Source organism: Gallinula chloropus, assembly GCF_964237585.1.
Source record: "Gallinula chloropus genome assembly, chromosome: 3".
Classification (NCBI taxonomy): Eukaryota; Metazoa; Chordata; class Aves; order Gruiformes; family Rallidae; genus Gallinula; species Gallinula chloropus.
Genome location: NC_140087.1, coordinates 79,167,783 through 79,184,832, shown reverse-complemented (window position 1 = coordinate 79,184,832; position 17,050 = coordinate 79,167,783). Strand labels below are relative to the sequence as shown.

The following is a 17,050-nucleotide window of genomic DNA, read 5'->3' as shown; positions in this document are numbered from 1 at the left end:
ATAGCTTTTAAAGGAAGACAAGCAACACCGCTTTCCCAAAAGCAATCGGGCATGCAAATTGTGTACAACTAAATAGTAGTATAAATATGTGAAATAATGTAGAAATAAGAGAAGAATATCCCCCTCCCTCTGCAAAAAATGAAATTCAATTTAATCTATTCGCTCTGGAACACAAACCCGCTTTTCTTCAGAAAGGATGCTGGCATTGCAGAAAGTACATGGTTTTTCCTGCTAGACTGGTCTTGGAAGATCCTTTGAGTCAAGGCAGTAGAACAGAGTAAGCCCGTAGTCTCATCATGTGCAGTTCAAGCTTGCTTTTTACCAGAAATACACATTTCTAGTAATATTACAAATCAGCTTAGACACCAAGAATCATTGGTCAACTCAGCTCTTCAAGACATACTCCAAACATCCCTCCACCTCCAATTCTGTTCTTGAGTTTGGCTGCCACTGCCATTAGAAATGTGTACCTAACGTTGAACTGGGGTCCTCTGATTATGTCCACCCTGAAGGCGCAGAGCAGTCCATCCCTGTCCTCGCTGCAGCAGCCTTTTGGTACAGGGCAGTTCTCATGTCTTTCACGTCCCCCCTGTTTTTCTTTTTATCGTTAAACAACACCAACTCATTCAGTCTGTAATTAATGACAGTCCCTGCCCCAAGCAGCTTGGTAGTGGGCCCGATCAGCCTGATGTCATTACTTCACCATGACAATTTTCTAACTAACTCCATGTGATATTCCATCTGTCTGACACTATTAAAAACTTTTTATATAGCCCTTATTATTGTAGTTGCTGAGCTCCCCACAAACATCACAGTGAGGAAGGGAAGTGCTCTTATCCTCACCAAGACACAGGCAGACCATGACCTTCCAAGATCACACAGTGAGTCTTATCAGAGACTTAAGCGTAGGTCTCGAAAGTCCTTGGCCAGCTCTAACTGTATGGTATGGTAACATGAATCAAGGCACTCCTGAAGTGGCAAGCAGACGGGGAAAGTATGAAATTGTATGTGAGAATTTTATTATTTTTTAATAAAATCTCACTTTATTTTTAATAAAGGAAAGATTATGGGCATGATACCCCAGAAAAAAATAGTTAAATACCACATTTTTTGTTGTTCCTGTCTGAAGTAATTTAATAACAGCACAATTACACCTTGTTGTTAGTCAGATGTAACTGAGAAACCATTTAATCCTTATGCACTAAGACATTTGCAGTTAAATTCTGTGTGAGAAGTGTTAAGTTAAAGCAGTAGCATATGGCTAAAGAACATAAAGTTATCCAAGTGACCTTCAATTTTGTTTCCCAGAGCGTGCCACTGTGTGTTTTGCTTTCTGCTTTATGTTGACTGAGGGGTGTGTTAATGGACAGGTGGCCTACCAAAGGCATCTGGAAGTCCTAGCCAGTCTTCCACAAAGAGAAGGTTCTTGGTTTAGCCTTCAGGCAATACAGGCTGCTGGGAGCAGATACTTTTTCAGCACTGCACAACGTACACGAATTCACAGTGAAGTTTTTGCATCTGTGCTGTAGATAGGTGTATAAAAGTGGCCTTTTGGCACTTCTAAAGTGTAGCCATTCTGATCATGGAAATGCCAAGACAGCTTTAATTCTGCTAAATCTGATTTTGCTCTTTACAAATGCACCGCAGCAAGAAGGAGAGAGGAGAACGACCTTAGTTTTTTCCTTGAGACGCTTTTACCTAGTCCCAGATTAGCTCTTAAATCTTGGTTTATTTACCTCATTGAATAATTTCCTGTAATGTGCACAGATTATATTGTAAAATCTCTTCAAAGGTCAATTTAGAGCCTTCTAGGCAAATAAACACAAAATAAAAGAAAAGGCATTGCAACTGTTATCTCTCTGAAAGCTTAACAAAAGGTATGCTAGCTTAATTTGAGCCAGGGGAGCTGGATGGAGATTGCGTTTAACCAGAAATGCTGGCAAAAATATGCTTCAGTAGAGCCAGAACCACATGTGGCCATTCCACTTTAATTGTGCTTGTTTTAAAAGATAGGTCTTTAACATTTACCCTCTCCATGCTTGCTGTCTCTTTATGAACTGAAAATAAAAGCTCCCTGGGCAGTCATATGAAGGCCTCGGGACTAAAATTCCTTAGCTTGAGTCAGAAGCAAAACCTGTGTTGAATCTGCCTCATGCATTTTTTTGTAGCCATAAGATTTGACTTCTCAGCTGTTTTTTTTTCCCCTCTAAGTTCCCAGTCATTGGTGAGGTCAAAGGCAGTGGCAGCAGTGCTACTGGTTCGAAGGCAGCCTGCTGTAACACGCTACAAAACCCAAAAGTACGCTCAACAATAACAAAAGCATTAACCGCTGACCCACAGCTTGGTGAAATTCAATCCCACCATTAGGCAAACATGAAAATGAGATCCCAGAGGAAGGACGGTTCAGATGTTCAGGACAGAGAAATTGGGTGAGGAACACAGGCACCAAGATGGAAGTTGTTGCAGACTGAGGGGAGAGAGAGGGAAAGGCTGCCAGTTCAGCAGCAGCATCTTTTAATGCCGTGAATTTCAGTGTGCACTGGGCAGTCAATGGTTTTGCTCCACTTTGGAAGGCAACAAAGTAAAATGGTCATAATAAAGATATCCTTCACCATTTTAGGGACACGTTTAATGTGATCTCATTTGATTCCCCAGGGGATTGCTTCAGAGCTTCGTGGTTCCACACTTGCTTTAAGTTAGTGTTTGTGTCAGTGTGTAGGTGCATGGCCAGGCTGGGCTGTTAGAGGAACTTAGAAGAGCAAGGCAACCAAGCCTGGCACAGTTTTATCTTGTGTCCGATGGCTACAGATTTGCACCTCTGTAACTAAGTATATTTCAGGGAGAGTCAGGTGCCAAACTTAGGAGCACCCTAGAAAATACCAGTCATGTATCTTGAGTGTTTCAGGAAGGAGCTGTGGGTGTGTGCGCTGTGAGGACTTCTGTATGCGCTCTGCAGCCAGCCCTGGCAGGAAGCTGGAGAAAGGGGCGCTGGCAGGACCACACGCTCCCTCGGTTGTTGTTACAGTGCGTTGCTTTCTTCCCCAGAACACACTCACTGCAGATGAGCGTTCTCCAGAAGACAGCTTCACCCTGAACCCCGAGGACAGACGGGAATACCCTGATCTCCAGGCTGCTCACCGTCCATTCCCAAAGCAGCGATTCAGGCAGGAAAATGGGCACACGTCCTTGCAAAGAGATGGACCCAGATCTTTCCTCCTGGATCTCCCAAACTTCCCTGACCTATCAAAAGCAGATATCAATGGGCAGAATCCCAACATTCAGGTACAAATTTATGTTAACTTGTGAATTTTGTAATTATTTTATTGAACTACTGAACCAAGAAAACTTTCAGCCTGGCTTCCAGGACATGATGTCAGAACATCCTATCTCTCTTGGGCACCAAGAGACAATGTATGTAATATACATTATATATAATGTATGTCTACAGTATGTATATGGCTTTAAGCAAATGCACAGATTTCATTTTTTTCAGAGTTTCTCTTTGGATAGCATTGATTATAGAAGTGAGGGTATTGATATAGACCTACTAAAGCCATCTTTGCTCTTGCCATTTTGGAACATAAACTCTTCTTTGATACTAAATGGGTATTTAAAATTCTGTTTTCAAGTCTCTGTGGCAAATTGTGTTTGTGAACAAGTTCTCTTTTGGTGTGCTGTTATAAAATGCAGCCATCTTCACTCCTATGGGGGGCAGTCATAAATCACAGAATGTCTCAGACCCTGACTGCTCCAGCCTGGTTCTCCACAGGGTCACAAGCTCCCTCTCAGCAAACCTTCTGCAGCGTCAACCTCACTTTCTCATCTCTGTGTCTCTCTCTCTCTCTCTCTCCACAAGCTGCAAGTGCTGGCAGGGGCTTGCTCCAGTGCAGGTCACAGCATCTTCTGTAGGTCTCCATCTGCTCCAGCGTGGGGCCTCTCCACAGGCTGCAGGTGGGGTCTCGGCCTTTTCCATGGGCTGCGGGGGGACACCTGCTCCACCATAGTCTTCTCCAGGCTGCAGGGGCATCTTTCTCTCCAGCACCTGGGGGCCTCCTCTGGCCCCTCTTCCCTAGCCTTGGTGTCTGCAGAGTTTCTTACATCCCTTTCTCTGGGGGCAAAAAGCGGCTGCTTGTGGGTTTTTTTCCAACTTAAATGTGATTCCCAGAGGCGCTGTGACCATCGCTGATGGGCTCGGCCTTGGTCGACAACAACTCTGGCCTTGAGCCAGCTGGTGTTTGCTCTGTCGGGCCTAAGGAAAGCTTGCAGCAGCTTCTTGCAGAAGCCACCCCTGCAGCCCCACCTCCTCCACCAGAACCCTGCCACAATAGGTTATAAGAGAACAAATCTTTAAGTTTCAACTCAAAATGTGGTCCTCTGAATGGAGCAGAGACTGAGAGTTAATTTCTGCAGCAGCTGCCTACAGTAAAAAAAAAAAAGTTGTCTGCAAGAAACTTTGTTATATGTTATTCCTCAGACTGTTCTTGGGTTTGGAATGGCCTCTGACAAGCCACTTGCATCTTGAGACTTCAAGGATAAGAAAGAGGAAAAAATGAGTGATTTGTTTTTAATTCAGAGCCTTAAAGCAAAATTGGCATTAATAAGCAGCCTTCTCTAACCAAAACAATAAATCGAAATGTTGCTCTGCCTGAGATGTGCTTATAAAAACAATACACTAATAGAACTGGTTTTCTGGTTAAATTAATTCCTGGCTTCTTATAGCCCCCCAGCCCACAAAATTACCATCCTTTTGATATGTCTAAGGAGTAAGTACATAAAGATACAACAGATCTGTTGGTGAGAGGCCAACATGATCAGGCGAGAGCAAGCTGTCTCCAAGCTGACATTCCATGACATCATAGATGGCTTGCTACCTTAAGAAGCCTAGCAGATTTGGATCAAGTGCAGGTCCAGTACTTGATGGGCCAAGGTGTAGTAAACACGTTCAACGTGTGGTGACTCTGCACACCCCTCGTGCTAGGAGAAGCCTTCCAGAAAGTTTTAGGAAGGGAAGTTAGGGAAGCTGTAGGGGCCCCAGACTGTGGCATGAGGTAAATAGTGTAACATCACTGTTTGAAGAAACAGCATATAAACTGCAGAGGAGGACAGGAGCAAACAAAACCCTCCTCTGATTGGTAACAGCATTTAATGTTTAGACCCAGGGAATACAAAAATGAGATGGAAATGTTCCCCTGGCTTGTCTTTAAAGTAACTGCTTCTGCTATAACCACTTTTTCCACCACCTGATCTTGGAAATGTGTCAGCCAACTATGTCAGCAGTTTTACTGGACACGGAGAACTGAGAAGCCCAGTCCTGTAAACTGGAAAACATTGGGCAACATTAACCCAGAGCTTTTGGGCACAAGGATCACCTCTCTCAGAAACAGGATCCCTAAGTTCAATGTTATATCTATCTAGTCTGTTTACTTAGGTGCATAAATGGGGATATACAAAGGTGCTTTGAGTTCCTGGCTGACAGTTCTGTGGCATGTCAGGCCTCATGGAGATAAATAAATTAATTTATCCCAGTTATCTCACATTAATTCATTACACAGTCAAATGAAAATTTATTTCCTTGCCTAAAGGTTGTAAAACATGGCCTGCTCTGGGGAAAAACAGGATGATAGTGAATTCTTGCTCATTAAACAATACCATATTTATCTGAATGGAAATAATGACACTTGTTGACTTGCAAGTTTCTCGTCGTCTGTTTGGCAGGTGAAAGCAGAATTGATCTGCATTTTTCTTTTTGCACGATGGCTTCAGGCTCTGTAAGTTACAACCCTGGGGGTGTTAATTTAATAGTCCTGATAGGACAGTAAGGTTGGAAAGGAGAAATAAGCTTCTGTATACTATGTGCCCTCTAGTACAAAGGGCACATTTACGTCTCAAAGACGCACAGCTTCTTTTCCCTTCTACTTGTACATATCTACATAGACCAAAAATAACATTTTAAAGCGTAATTATATCTGGAAATTTTAAGACCCTAATAAACAGATATAAAACTCAGCTTGAAACAGCGGGTTGAAAAGTTACTATTGAGGTTTGACCCAGCTAAAACGACCACATTGCTGTTTACTCACAGTACCCCAGTGTGATGTGGGAGAGAATTGGGAAAAACAAGTAAAATTAATGGTTTGAGGTAAAGACAGCTTGATCAGGTGATAATCACATATAAGCAGAGTGGACTGTGTTCTAGGAAAAACTAACAACAGTCAGAGCTGTTTGACTCTTTGCATGCTAGACCAGGATGACACTTTCTGTGACTTCATTCTGTTACTCAGGAGTAGGAACTGTTCTCTTACTCTGAATAATAACCCTGCAAGTTACAAGGTCTGTGTAGGCATTCCTCAGCTGGCTTGTCAAATGAGCACAGGTTTACATGAAAAGGTTTTTAAACATGCAAGAGGAAATCTAGAAGTTTCCTCTTCCAGAAGTCTTCCACGCACTGACAGAACAGTTAAAAGAGAAACTCCCCAAACCCAACAGCCAACCTTTGCTCAAGAGCAGGCACTGCAGTTACGCTGTTTCTGGTGCTGGGTTTGTACCATGGAGATCTCCTGGCTCCTGACACCATCTCCCTGGCCAGTATCGCTGCTTTGCCGAGCTGGCCACAGCACCAGAAATACGGTGTAGCCATGTCAGGAACTAGTTAGTCCTCTTAGAAAGCCAAAGAGACTAGTGCAGGCAGAGCAGGGTGTCAGAGGGCCACAGTTAAACCACTGTCAGTACTAGAGCTGTTACTACCTCTGCACACATTTCCTAATGTTATGATCTAATGAGCTTGCTGCAGAGTGCAATTCAGAGCTGTTTTTTGGACCAGAATTGTAATTCTGGGGTTCAGTTGGGCCTATCAGAGGGTGCAGCTGGGACTGGCAACACTAAAGACAAAGTGCAGGTTCTGAGTTGCAATGTTGTCTTTGCTCCCAGCAAAATTTTAGGGTCCTTCAGTTTCCTTTCAACAAGTCCAGAAAACTATTCCAAGTGAGCTGTCTTGACCTAACCAGAGGGAAAGTGGTATCACTATCGATATCATTTTAACTGAAGTTGTTATGTGGTGTAAACCTAAATTTAACATTTCAATGTCTTACAATGAACACATTTCTCTCCTGCTGTTATAGTTACCTTGGTGCTGACTTGCACTTTACAGAACAGCAAGGTCTGCATTGCAGATTTGTATCACTCATGTGAAGGAAACAGAGGATAGAAATGCCATAGAACCCACTGCTTGCACAATATCCAAGTGTAGTTCTTCCTGAAACAAAATCTTCCAGTTGCCTAGGGCGATGTTTACACCATTAAAGTGAATTCAGAAACATTGTCTCAGTGAACAGGACCAAGTACACAGAACTTTCCGTGCGCTCCAACAGGCAGGGATAATATTTATCTTCTGTATATTTTTGGCTAGGAGAAAATTGGATGTTGGTGTCTCAAGACATCTGTGCTTGATACAGTTGTTTCATTAGAAGTTTCACTGCAAATCTGTTGTTTTAATGTACCTATGCCAATTGTTTTTAACAATATTTAGAGGACCATCCTTATTTATAGCTCACACAACCATAAAAGAAGTGGCTTCATTTTAATTTTAAATACTTATGGAGATGACTCCAGATTTATACAAGAACCATGTTACCGCAAACAATTTGGGAAGCTTGAGGAAAAAACATATAAAACTTTTAGTTTTAATAATTACTGGAAGAAAATTAAGTCTTTAAAATAGTCTCCAAAATAGAAATACTAAACAAGGTCTAGTTCTTAATTTTTGAGTGAAGGTGTTTTTGTTGGAGTAATTATAAAGCATAAGAGCTTTCCCAGAGCTGCTTCAAGTGCCCGTTTTTAATGACTCAGGTTCTAGATCTGATTCCTTTTCCCCGTATTATAAACGAGCCCCAGTACAGAAAGTGCTCAAACAAGATACATTTGTGTATGTATAGTTGGGGGTAATGTTGCTAAGGCCTCTGTACTGGCATATATGTGATTCACAGAGGCGAGGGGTGGAATGTTGCAGTTTTGTGAGGCTGTGCTGCTGAGACGGTTTCTTTAAGCAGCAGTTGGAGTTTTCTGCCAGCCTAACTATACACAACGAGCAATTCAAGGCCAAAGTTGTGGCCTGAGAGATAGTCACAGCGCCTCTGAGAATCACATACAGGAGAAAACAACCCAGAAGCAGCTGCATTTTGCCACCGGAGAAGGGAGCGAGAAGATGTACCGAGCTGTGCAGACACCAAGGCCGGGACAGGGCGGGGGAGGAGGCGGCCCAGGTGCTGGAGAGAAAGATGCCCCTGCAGCCTGTGGAGAAACCCATGGAAAAGGCCGAGACCCCACCTGCAGCCCGTGGAGGGGCTCCACGCTGCATGGAGCAGGTGGAGACATAGAGGAGATGCTGTGACCCTGCATTGGAACAAGCCCCTGCCAGCACTTGCAGCCAGGGAGAGAAACAGAGACACAGAGATGAGTGAGAGAGAGATTTGCACAGGAACAGGTTTGCTGGGGGAGGCTGGTGACCCCACAGAGGACTGGGACTGAGAGACGTTGTGATTTATGACTGCCTGCCATAGCAGTGACCCACTCCAGGGTAGCTGGTGAATAGATAAAGCCCTGGGGAAAGGATTCAAGTTGGAGAAGTTCATGGAGGACTATCTCCTGTGGGTGAGACCCCACAGTGCAGCAGAGGGAGGGTGTGGAATGAATGCACCCCCCGCCCCCCCCCCTGCCCCTGGCCGAGAAGGAAACCAACTTGCAAGGGACTGACCGAAGCCCCCATCTCCCAGTCCCTGCCCCTCTGTGCTGCGACTGGGGGGAAGAAGGGAGTGAAACCATGACTAGAGTGAGGTCTGCTAAGAAGGGAGTGGGGAGGGAGGTTAGAGATGTTCTAAGATCTGAAAGAGGAAAACAGCTTATGAAGAAGTAACCAAGAACCCCATTTTTTCCCAGTCCCTGCCCCCCTGTACTGCGAGCAGGGGGAAGAAGGGAGCAAGATCATGGCTAAAGGGAAGTCTGCTTAGAATGGAGGGATGGGGGAAGGTGCTACCGATACCCCCATTTTCCCCAGTCCCTGCCCCCCCTGTGCTGTGAACAGGGGGGAAGAAGGGAGCAACATCCTCACTAAAGTCTGCTAAGAAGGGAGTGGTGGGGGGAAAGTGTTTTAAGATCTGGTCATGCTCCCAAACCCGTTTTTTCTTCACTGTTCTTTGTAGTTGTAGTGTAGTGTAATAGAGTAGTTTCTCTCTTCTTCACTTTGTGTTGAGTCTGCTTTGCCCACATCGTTGATGACAGAGTGATCTCTCCCTGTCTTTATTTTGACTCCTAAGCCTCTTAATATATATATTTCCTCCCCTGTCCAACTAAAAAGGGGAGTAATAGACTGAGTGTGGTGGGCATCTGACCTCCAGCCAGGGCTAAACCACCACAGAAGTACAGAGAAGTACAGGGAAGAATTCAGTCTTTACTGGTTTTTTTCAAAATTTTCAGCTGGGATAAGGGAGCAATTGCTCACCCGCATCAGCAGCCTCTTCTCACACCTCTGCCCTAACTTCTGGGTCATACCGTGGAGGGATTAATTAGGGTCACTCAGATTCCCTCCTGCCTCTGCAGCATGCATTAGAGTTCATTGTCACAGGGCAGAGCATAGCTGAGGCCCTGAAAACAAACAGAACCAGGCTCAACTGCAGTCATCTTTTATTTTAAGTTCCAAGAGTGGCAGTTCAGGCAATCCCAGGATCCCTTCTAGAATTTCTTTCACTTTTTCTTCTTTCACATTCTTTCACAGATGTGAGGTTTTTTATGCCACATCTTAAACAAACAACTGTGCAATCCAAGCTTAAAATAGGAGAAAGAGGAATATAGGTGTGGGCCAGACTGCCACATTGGGTTTTGCTGTTGTTATGTTCATTTCTTAAATAGGCTATTTAAAAAATCCTGCTTATGCTGGGGTGGATCTCCCTGGACACCTCCTCTCCCCAGACCTCTCTTCTCTTTTAAGACAAGGGGATGATTAATTTGGTCTCAGGGCTTCAACTTCTTATCTGGTTCATGGGTGTCAAAGCACCATAGCACAGCAAAGTGAGTTACAGTAATGCTGGAAAGAACTGTTTCCCTGCCCAGGTATCACTGAAAGCAGCAGCGTGTGATTTCACCTGCTGCTGACAAGAACACCTACCCTGGGCATTGGGTCACCCCAATGGGCTGTGGCTTCCCTCTTTGCTCCATGTTAGCTAGCTCTAATCCAGATGTGAGAGGCTTTTGGTGCAGGCTAAGTTCTTTTCTGCTGGAAAACTCATTTTAAAGGCCTTTGCAATAAGCCTCCTTGGTAGTAAACGCAGGCTGAAGTGGGATATCTGATTGCACAGCCACAGCCTGAAAGGAAGTTGTTGGCAGTGCTGTTGGAAGTCTGGTGAGGTCTCACGAACCTGGAAGTTTGTGTGTTACACCTGCCTCTCTTCCCCAGTGTAGCACATAGCGCAATGCAGATTTCTCTGTCCCTACAAACCCTCTTTGGCTTAAACAGCCTTGGGTTCCTGAATAGGTATTTTAAATCAAATGCCTATGGTTTTTCAAAGTGTACCTGGCTGAAATAATGGGAGTTCATTCTGAGTCACTAGCACATAACTCCAGATTACCAAAGAAAAGGGAATGACTATCAAGTGCTCCCGGTCTTTGTTTTATGAGAGATATTTTTCCCCGCTTTACTGAGTCATTGCTTACAAAGTTACTGTGGTCTTAAAAGTACTCGCTGCTGAAGTACTGGAGTCATACTAATTTCACATGGGCAGTACTAAAGCCCTGCAACTGGCCAGCCGCGCACAGTGTTAGCTGCTCAGGAGCACTATTTCCTTTCACTTATTGTGAAAACTCTGTTTTGCTTGGATAGATGCAACAATGTTGAATCCCTGACCCAACCCTGATGTTTTTGAACTTATGAAATCCATTTTAATTCTTGGTCTGCAAAAACTGAGGTTCAATGAAGTAATCATTCCAATTCCATGTTTAGTCTGGGAGTAAAATCTCTCTTGTGTAAAAGATGCTATTAGGCTGACAACAGCACTTTCCCTCACTCTTGCTCTTTCTCCCAGTGGAGCTTCTTAGTTGCCTCAAAATCGTTTCATTTCAATGGCTTGGGCTATGGTCAAATGCAAAGCATGAAAGAGATGAAAAATCTCCTTTCTCCAAAAAAGGACGTGTGGGCACTGTCTTTATACAGCTGTGTCAGCAGCCATGAAGCTATGGCAGCAGTTCTGTCTTGCTTCCCATGTCACAGTCCTCTGTGGGTCACAGGTAGCTGGAGAAACACAGAGGGTCTTTTCTTTCTTTTGTGTGTGTGTGTGTGTGTGTCTAAATACTAAACCTTTTATCCAAAATGCAAATCTATAGAGCCATGTAAATTACTTTTAGCATAATAGTATATTATTCTGTTTTTCCTGGGCTTACACAACCCAATTTTCATGCAAAGATTGCTCTGCAAATCTACAAAACACCTCTGTACCCATTAAGCATTATAGGTATGTCTGAGAGTCACTTCAGTATCATGGCTATTTAGCCAGTCGGGTGTAATCACTGAACGACAGAAGCACAAAGCATGTTATGATTTATCCATGGCCACACTATGCTTGCATGACTCACTCATAGAGTCAAGGCTTGTGATGGCTAGTTCCTAGCTCTACCTAAACAGTCACCTAGATGCACAGTATTTATCCAAGAGTTTCATGATTACAGATTGTTCAGTACAGAAAAAGAGTAATCCAGGATTGTCCCTGACCAGAAGTATATTCACATTCACCATGTCTGTGAGGAAATTGGGCAGCAAAGCTCTAGGCTTCCATAGAAACCATACGTGGGTTGTGTATGATTCTGTTCCAGCACAGAAAGAGGCCCTGCTTCACAGGGCTTAGCAGCAAGCAGCTACTCGGCGCCACTGGTTGAAAGTGCTGCCGGTGCTCATCACCGCAGCGCGGGGTTTCACGTCGTGCTGACAGCCCACGCCATGGGTGATGGAAGCGCCGGTGCTGCAAGGAGGCCAGGCAAGGGGAAGGGCCATGCTGCTGCTAGCAGGCAAGGCCAAAGCCAGCCCAGCAGAGACCCCAGGCTCTGCACCTTGTGCCTGTGGACTTACTTGGCCCTCTTGAGTCAGTCCGAGCCCTGGGAACAGTCTCAGCACGCTGGTGTGCATCATGCTTGCCTCCAATTTGGCTTCAGTGTAATTAGCATAACAGATTTGGTTCTCTTTTTCTGGTCATATATGTTGGGGTTTAAACATCTTTTCCCCATAAAGCAGAAAATTCTGCTGCAGAGGTTTTAGGCACAGTGTGGGTTGTTATTATTTTGTGCGGGATTTTTCCTAGCCTTTGTTCCAAGGTCTGATTCAGCAGAGGTAGCAGAAGGAATCACTCAGCTGCCGCATATCTCTGGGCTCAGTAATCCCCATATGGTTTACACCATGGGAACGCAGCCCCTTTGCAAGGCAACACCAGCCATTTGTCTTTGCTGTATAGAAAGTTTCCCACTGACAGATGGGCTGCTCTTTCTTGCATCCCACAGGTTACCATTGAAGTGGTGGATGGCCCTGACACCGAGACAGACAAGGATCTGCAGAAAGAGAGCAGCAAGCCTAGCTGGCCAGTCCCATCACCTGACTGGAGAAACTGGTGGCAAAGGTCCTCCACCTTGACTCGCATGAGCAGCGGTGACCAGGACTACAAGTATGACAGCACTACTGAGGACAGCAACTTCCTAAACCCTCTCGGTGGGTGGGATAGTCATGCACCCAGTCACCGGACATTTGAGTCCAAGGAGCAGCCAGAGTATGGTAAGTTTGCGTTCCAGGCCTCTTATGGGCACCTTGGGATTGTAAAAACGAGTTTGGGGGAAATGAGAATGGTGAGGCTTCGCTGAAAGCAGGCCAAGCAAAATAGAGTTTTTTCAACATGTGGCTTTTGTTCATCAGCTTTTAAATACAAATCTGTGCAGATGCACAAGCTGTACTGTGGTAGCTGCATTCCACCAGTAAGTCTATAATCTTGAAAATCATACCAGTTATCCCATAAGAGGACCTTTTTTTAGTCCTAAGTGTACTTTTTTTAAAAGCAAAGGAAACAAGGTTTCATATTTATTTTTAGAGTAAGGATAAGTACAAATTTAGAACCGTGTGGTGGTTTGGGAACTGAAGTCTAACTATTGGATAAATAAGCAAGTACTAAACTGTGGTAGTATTTGGTGGGTACACAAATAAGTTGAATTATGTTGGTGCATGTGTGGGGAGTGGCGTATGCAGCAGGAACATTGTGTATTTGCATGTGTAATTCTCTTCCAGATGTGTCATGGTGAAAACAATTGTTTTCAGCTTGTTGTATGAAACAGTTGCAGAAACTAGAAACAGAGGAGCTACAGTTAGTTGCTCACTACCCCAGCGGGCTGGAACTATTCGTGTTAAGAGGGTGAACCAGTGTGTGCTCACAGGTAGTTCAGGGCCACTTCGGGTTAAGGTGTATGTAATTACAGAAGATACTAGTTAGAACAGGGTTTCAAAGCCACAGTACTTCTACCTTGGCACTTCTTTTGGGTTCCCTAGATACTGCAGAGCAGCTGATTCCATCTTATTTCTCTCCTGTGTTGGTTAACATTAAGTCCCAGGGCCTAGAAAGTTGAGAGACATTTTCCTGGAATGGTGCATTTAAACATGTACAAAATATGCATGTATGAAATTTTGTGGCCAGGAGATTAAATCCCTTCTTTTTGCACCTGCATTTCTTTGTGGGCACACTTTATTACCAAGAACTTGTGTATTAGGTAGTTATTCATTTAGGTAAAATAAAATTGCTTTCACAAATAGTTGTGTTTGAAAAAAAAAAAACCAACAAGCATTACAAATACAAAAATAAGAAGAGTGGGTTGAGCTCCAGCTGAAAATCCAACACGGTTTATTTAATAGTAGATCCTGTGTGTTTCACAGTGCAGTATAAAGACCAGGCCTGAAAACTATCCTGGAGCTCTCTGCCGTATTTCAGAGCACCCTACTAATTGCAAAAGACTCCTAACCTTCTGTCTAACCTAAAATGTCCTGTGCCATTGGCCTTGGCCAGCAGGATGTAGCAGGATCCTGCCCCATAGGGCTTTTATACTAGTTCCAGCCATTGCCCTGTTCACACATTTCACAGCTCCTGAGAAAAGGAATGCAGGGTTCTGCCTGCCCTTCAGGGCCTCTCAGGCAGGGCTCTTTGACAAGCATTGCACCTGCTCATCCCCCTCTGCCTCACCAGTCACATGGAGAAGGGAAATCAGAGTTGGAAAAGAGCTGGGAAGGAGAGTAGAACCAGGGAGAGAGGGCAGATCTCATTTTTCCTAAGCCATCTTGTGCACACAGACAGTAGCCATGGTCCCACCTGCATCACACTGAGGACTCAGGATTTACATACCAATGAGCAGCACTGTAAGAAAAGGAGGCAAAGCACGTAAGGTCCCTGCTCTGAGAACCCGCCTCTAGGCAGCTCGCTACGAGTGAGATATATAACCTTCCCGTACTCCTGGCAATAAATGTTTAATAGCACCCCACAGAGTTGTCGTCAGTCATTACATATGGTACAAATCAAGTTACGTGTTCTACTAACCAGCTCAGGAAGCCCACAGACAGCATGGCAGTGAAGGGGGGGAGCGGGAATCTGTCCCTGTGTCTTGCCTGTGCATACGCATTCAGCCTATAGCTATAGGGCAGGGCTGGCTCAGAGTCACTAGACACGGTTTTGCTTTGCTATGATTAACCCAATGAGCAAGCTGTGATCACAAGGTCAGTTAAACAGCTGTAGATTGCAGAGAAATCCATTAAGCCAGATGTTTCCTAGGGAGAGAGAGAGTGCTCAGCTGGGGAGGCCAGTGGAAGGCAAGGAAACTGGGATTGGTTCATGGACTCCACGTAGTGGCCTTCATGAGGTATGATGTGCAGCAGTTACCTCAGCAAAGGAGTGAGGTTTAAGGGGTTTAGATACTTAGAGTGGTGCAGACTTGATAGTGTTTGCCCTTGGCTGTAAACCAGAAGGGAATAAAGTCATGTTTCATTTTCAGAAGGCTCCTGCTAGTCAGGAGTCAGATTTGATGCTATTTACTAACTCACGTGAAACACACATGTGACTCTGGGCACAGGATACGCAGTTCCCTCTGTTCGGGGCAGTATTCCTGTGGTATCTGATTCCTGTTCAAAGGGCTGAAGAACAAAATTGCAATTTTCATGCGTGACTCTCAGCCTCCAGCACTCCAACATTCCCCATGTCCTAAAAATTAATTGAGTGTTGTGCTATTGCTGCGCGTTTTGAAAAGAAGAGAAAGAAAACGTCATTTATCCTGTGCCTGATTAGTCTGTGGTCAGTCCCTACGTACAGGGGAATTACGTGACTAGATGTGCACTGTTAGTTCATGACCCAGCTTTGCAGCTGAGGATTCTCAGCTGCCAAAAGGTCAAAAGAGAAAGGAAACATTTTTTCAAATAATGTTGCATGCATTTCCCTGAGGAGCATCAAGTGTGAAAACCATTTAAACAGCAGGCTTACGCCTGGCGTTTAGCCCGAGTTTCAGGTAGAGACATCTGGATTACATTCTTGTTTTGCCTTCCTAATAAAAACCACTACACAGTAGTTTTGGGTAGTAGGAGTTTTGTTTCTTCATTTCCTTCCTCATCTTTGGTCTTACACAGATTACATCGATGGGGAGGGAGACTGGAGCCCATGGTCCCTGTGTAGCGTCACCTGTGGGAGCGGCAATCAGAAGCGGACGAGGTCGTGCGGGTACGCCTGCACCGCTACCGAGTCACGGACCTGCGACAGGCCCAACTGCCCAGGTGTGATCATGTTCATGTGAACTGCTGTCAGAGGGGAGCGGGGAGAGGCTGTCCAGGGCGGGAAGGAGAGCCCTCCTGTTCCCAGAGCCCGGGGCCCATTTGTTCCCTGGCTAGGTAAGAGCTTTGGTGGAAAGAGATACGCTGGCCCTCAAGGCCATTCATGAAAGGGCAGGTTCTTCGCTAGGAATGACGTGCTGCTAGATGCAGTCTGTGATCCCTTGGGACTTCAAAGTCAAACACAGGCTTTTTTTTTAGGTTATGGCAGTCATTTCTGTGTATGTTCTGTATTACAAAGGGTGTAACCTACTCGCTTGAAACAAATTTGTATTCATTTTTGAATCTGAAAGCAGCTGTGCTTTTACCTCAGCTCTCCCCCAGTTATATGGCTTCTGAATTTTGTGCCCAATATACACAGAGTTGCCTTAAGACTCCATGTGGGTTAATAGGAAAAAAAAGACTCCAGGTACCTGCTTTGCATTTCACTCCAGAGATCGTGAGGCATCAAGCTACAAAATGTCCTATCCTAGAAAGTCAGTACAGAAGTAGAAATGTCATCTCTGTTTCATTACATGTTGCTTGATAATTAGAGAATTAGAAAGCAGCAAGTCTGGTCCTGCAACAGCTGGAACAAAACGGGAGGAAGGAATGTATAGCTTGGGCTTGAATGTATTCCGAAAATACAGCCAAGGAGCCTTCCTTAGCTCTGCTGCCTACAGGCATTGGCATTTAAAAGTCAGTAGCCGAGGTGTCCTTACCAACATGCAGTTATTGCTTCGGTGAAAGCAGCGCTGGGCACCCAAACCTACATCATAAAAATTTATGCTACAGTGATGCAGTACTTGCCACAATGCTAGGGATAGGAGCAGTTTTTGGTACTTCCCAAGACTGGGGAGAAGTAAAAACACATGCCGTGGGGGTGTGCATTTCACTGAGTTTACTTAATGACTCAGGAAGGCCGAAATTCTTAAACTGGAGGTCAGGTTTTTGTAATGGGAAGTGAAATGTCAGTGGTGCTGGAGAGAAAATGTAGGAGCATCAGCGAGAGAGTTGAAGTTTCTCACACTTGGATGGATGTGTGCATCCAGGGCAAGGTAAGGGCTGCTGGGCCTTCAGCAGTTCAGGAGAAAACGTCTCTGGATGCTGTCATACATCCTAAACCCTCACAAATAAGGGGTTAATTCCAGAAGGCAGCATGCAGCCCACAGTGATACTCTCCAGTATTTATTACCAGCA

The 17,050-nt window shown here is 44.7% G+C and overlaps 1 protein-coding gene across 1 annotated transcript in view; it reads left to right on the top strand.

Annotated features, from left to right (window-relative positions):
- The window catches only part of ISM1 (isthmin 1), a gene marked incomplete at its 5' end in the record, with an annotated part of 38,400 nt that overhangs the window by 17,604 nt on the left and 3,746 nt on the right, over positions 1–17,050 (top strand). Inside the window, 3 exons of the mRNA XM_084262032.1 lie at positions 3,046–3,282; positions 12,532–12,799; positions 15,674–15,817. Coding sequence (XP_084118158.1) covers positions 3,046–3,282; positions 12,532–12,799; positions 15,674–15,817 — 649 coding nt within the window. The remainder of the gene's footprint in view (positions 1–3,045; positions 3,283–12,531; positions 12,800–15,673; positions 15,818–17,050) is intronic.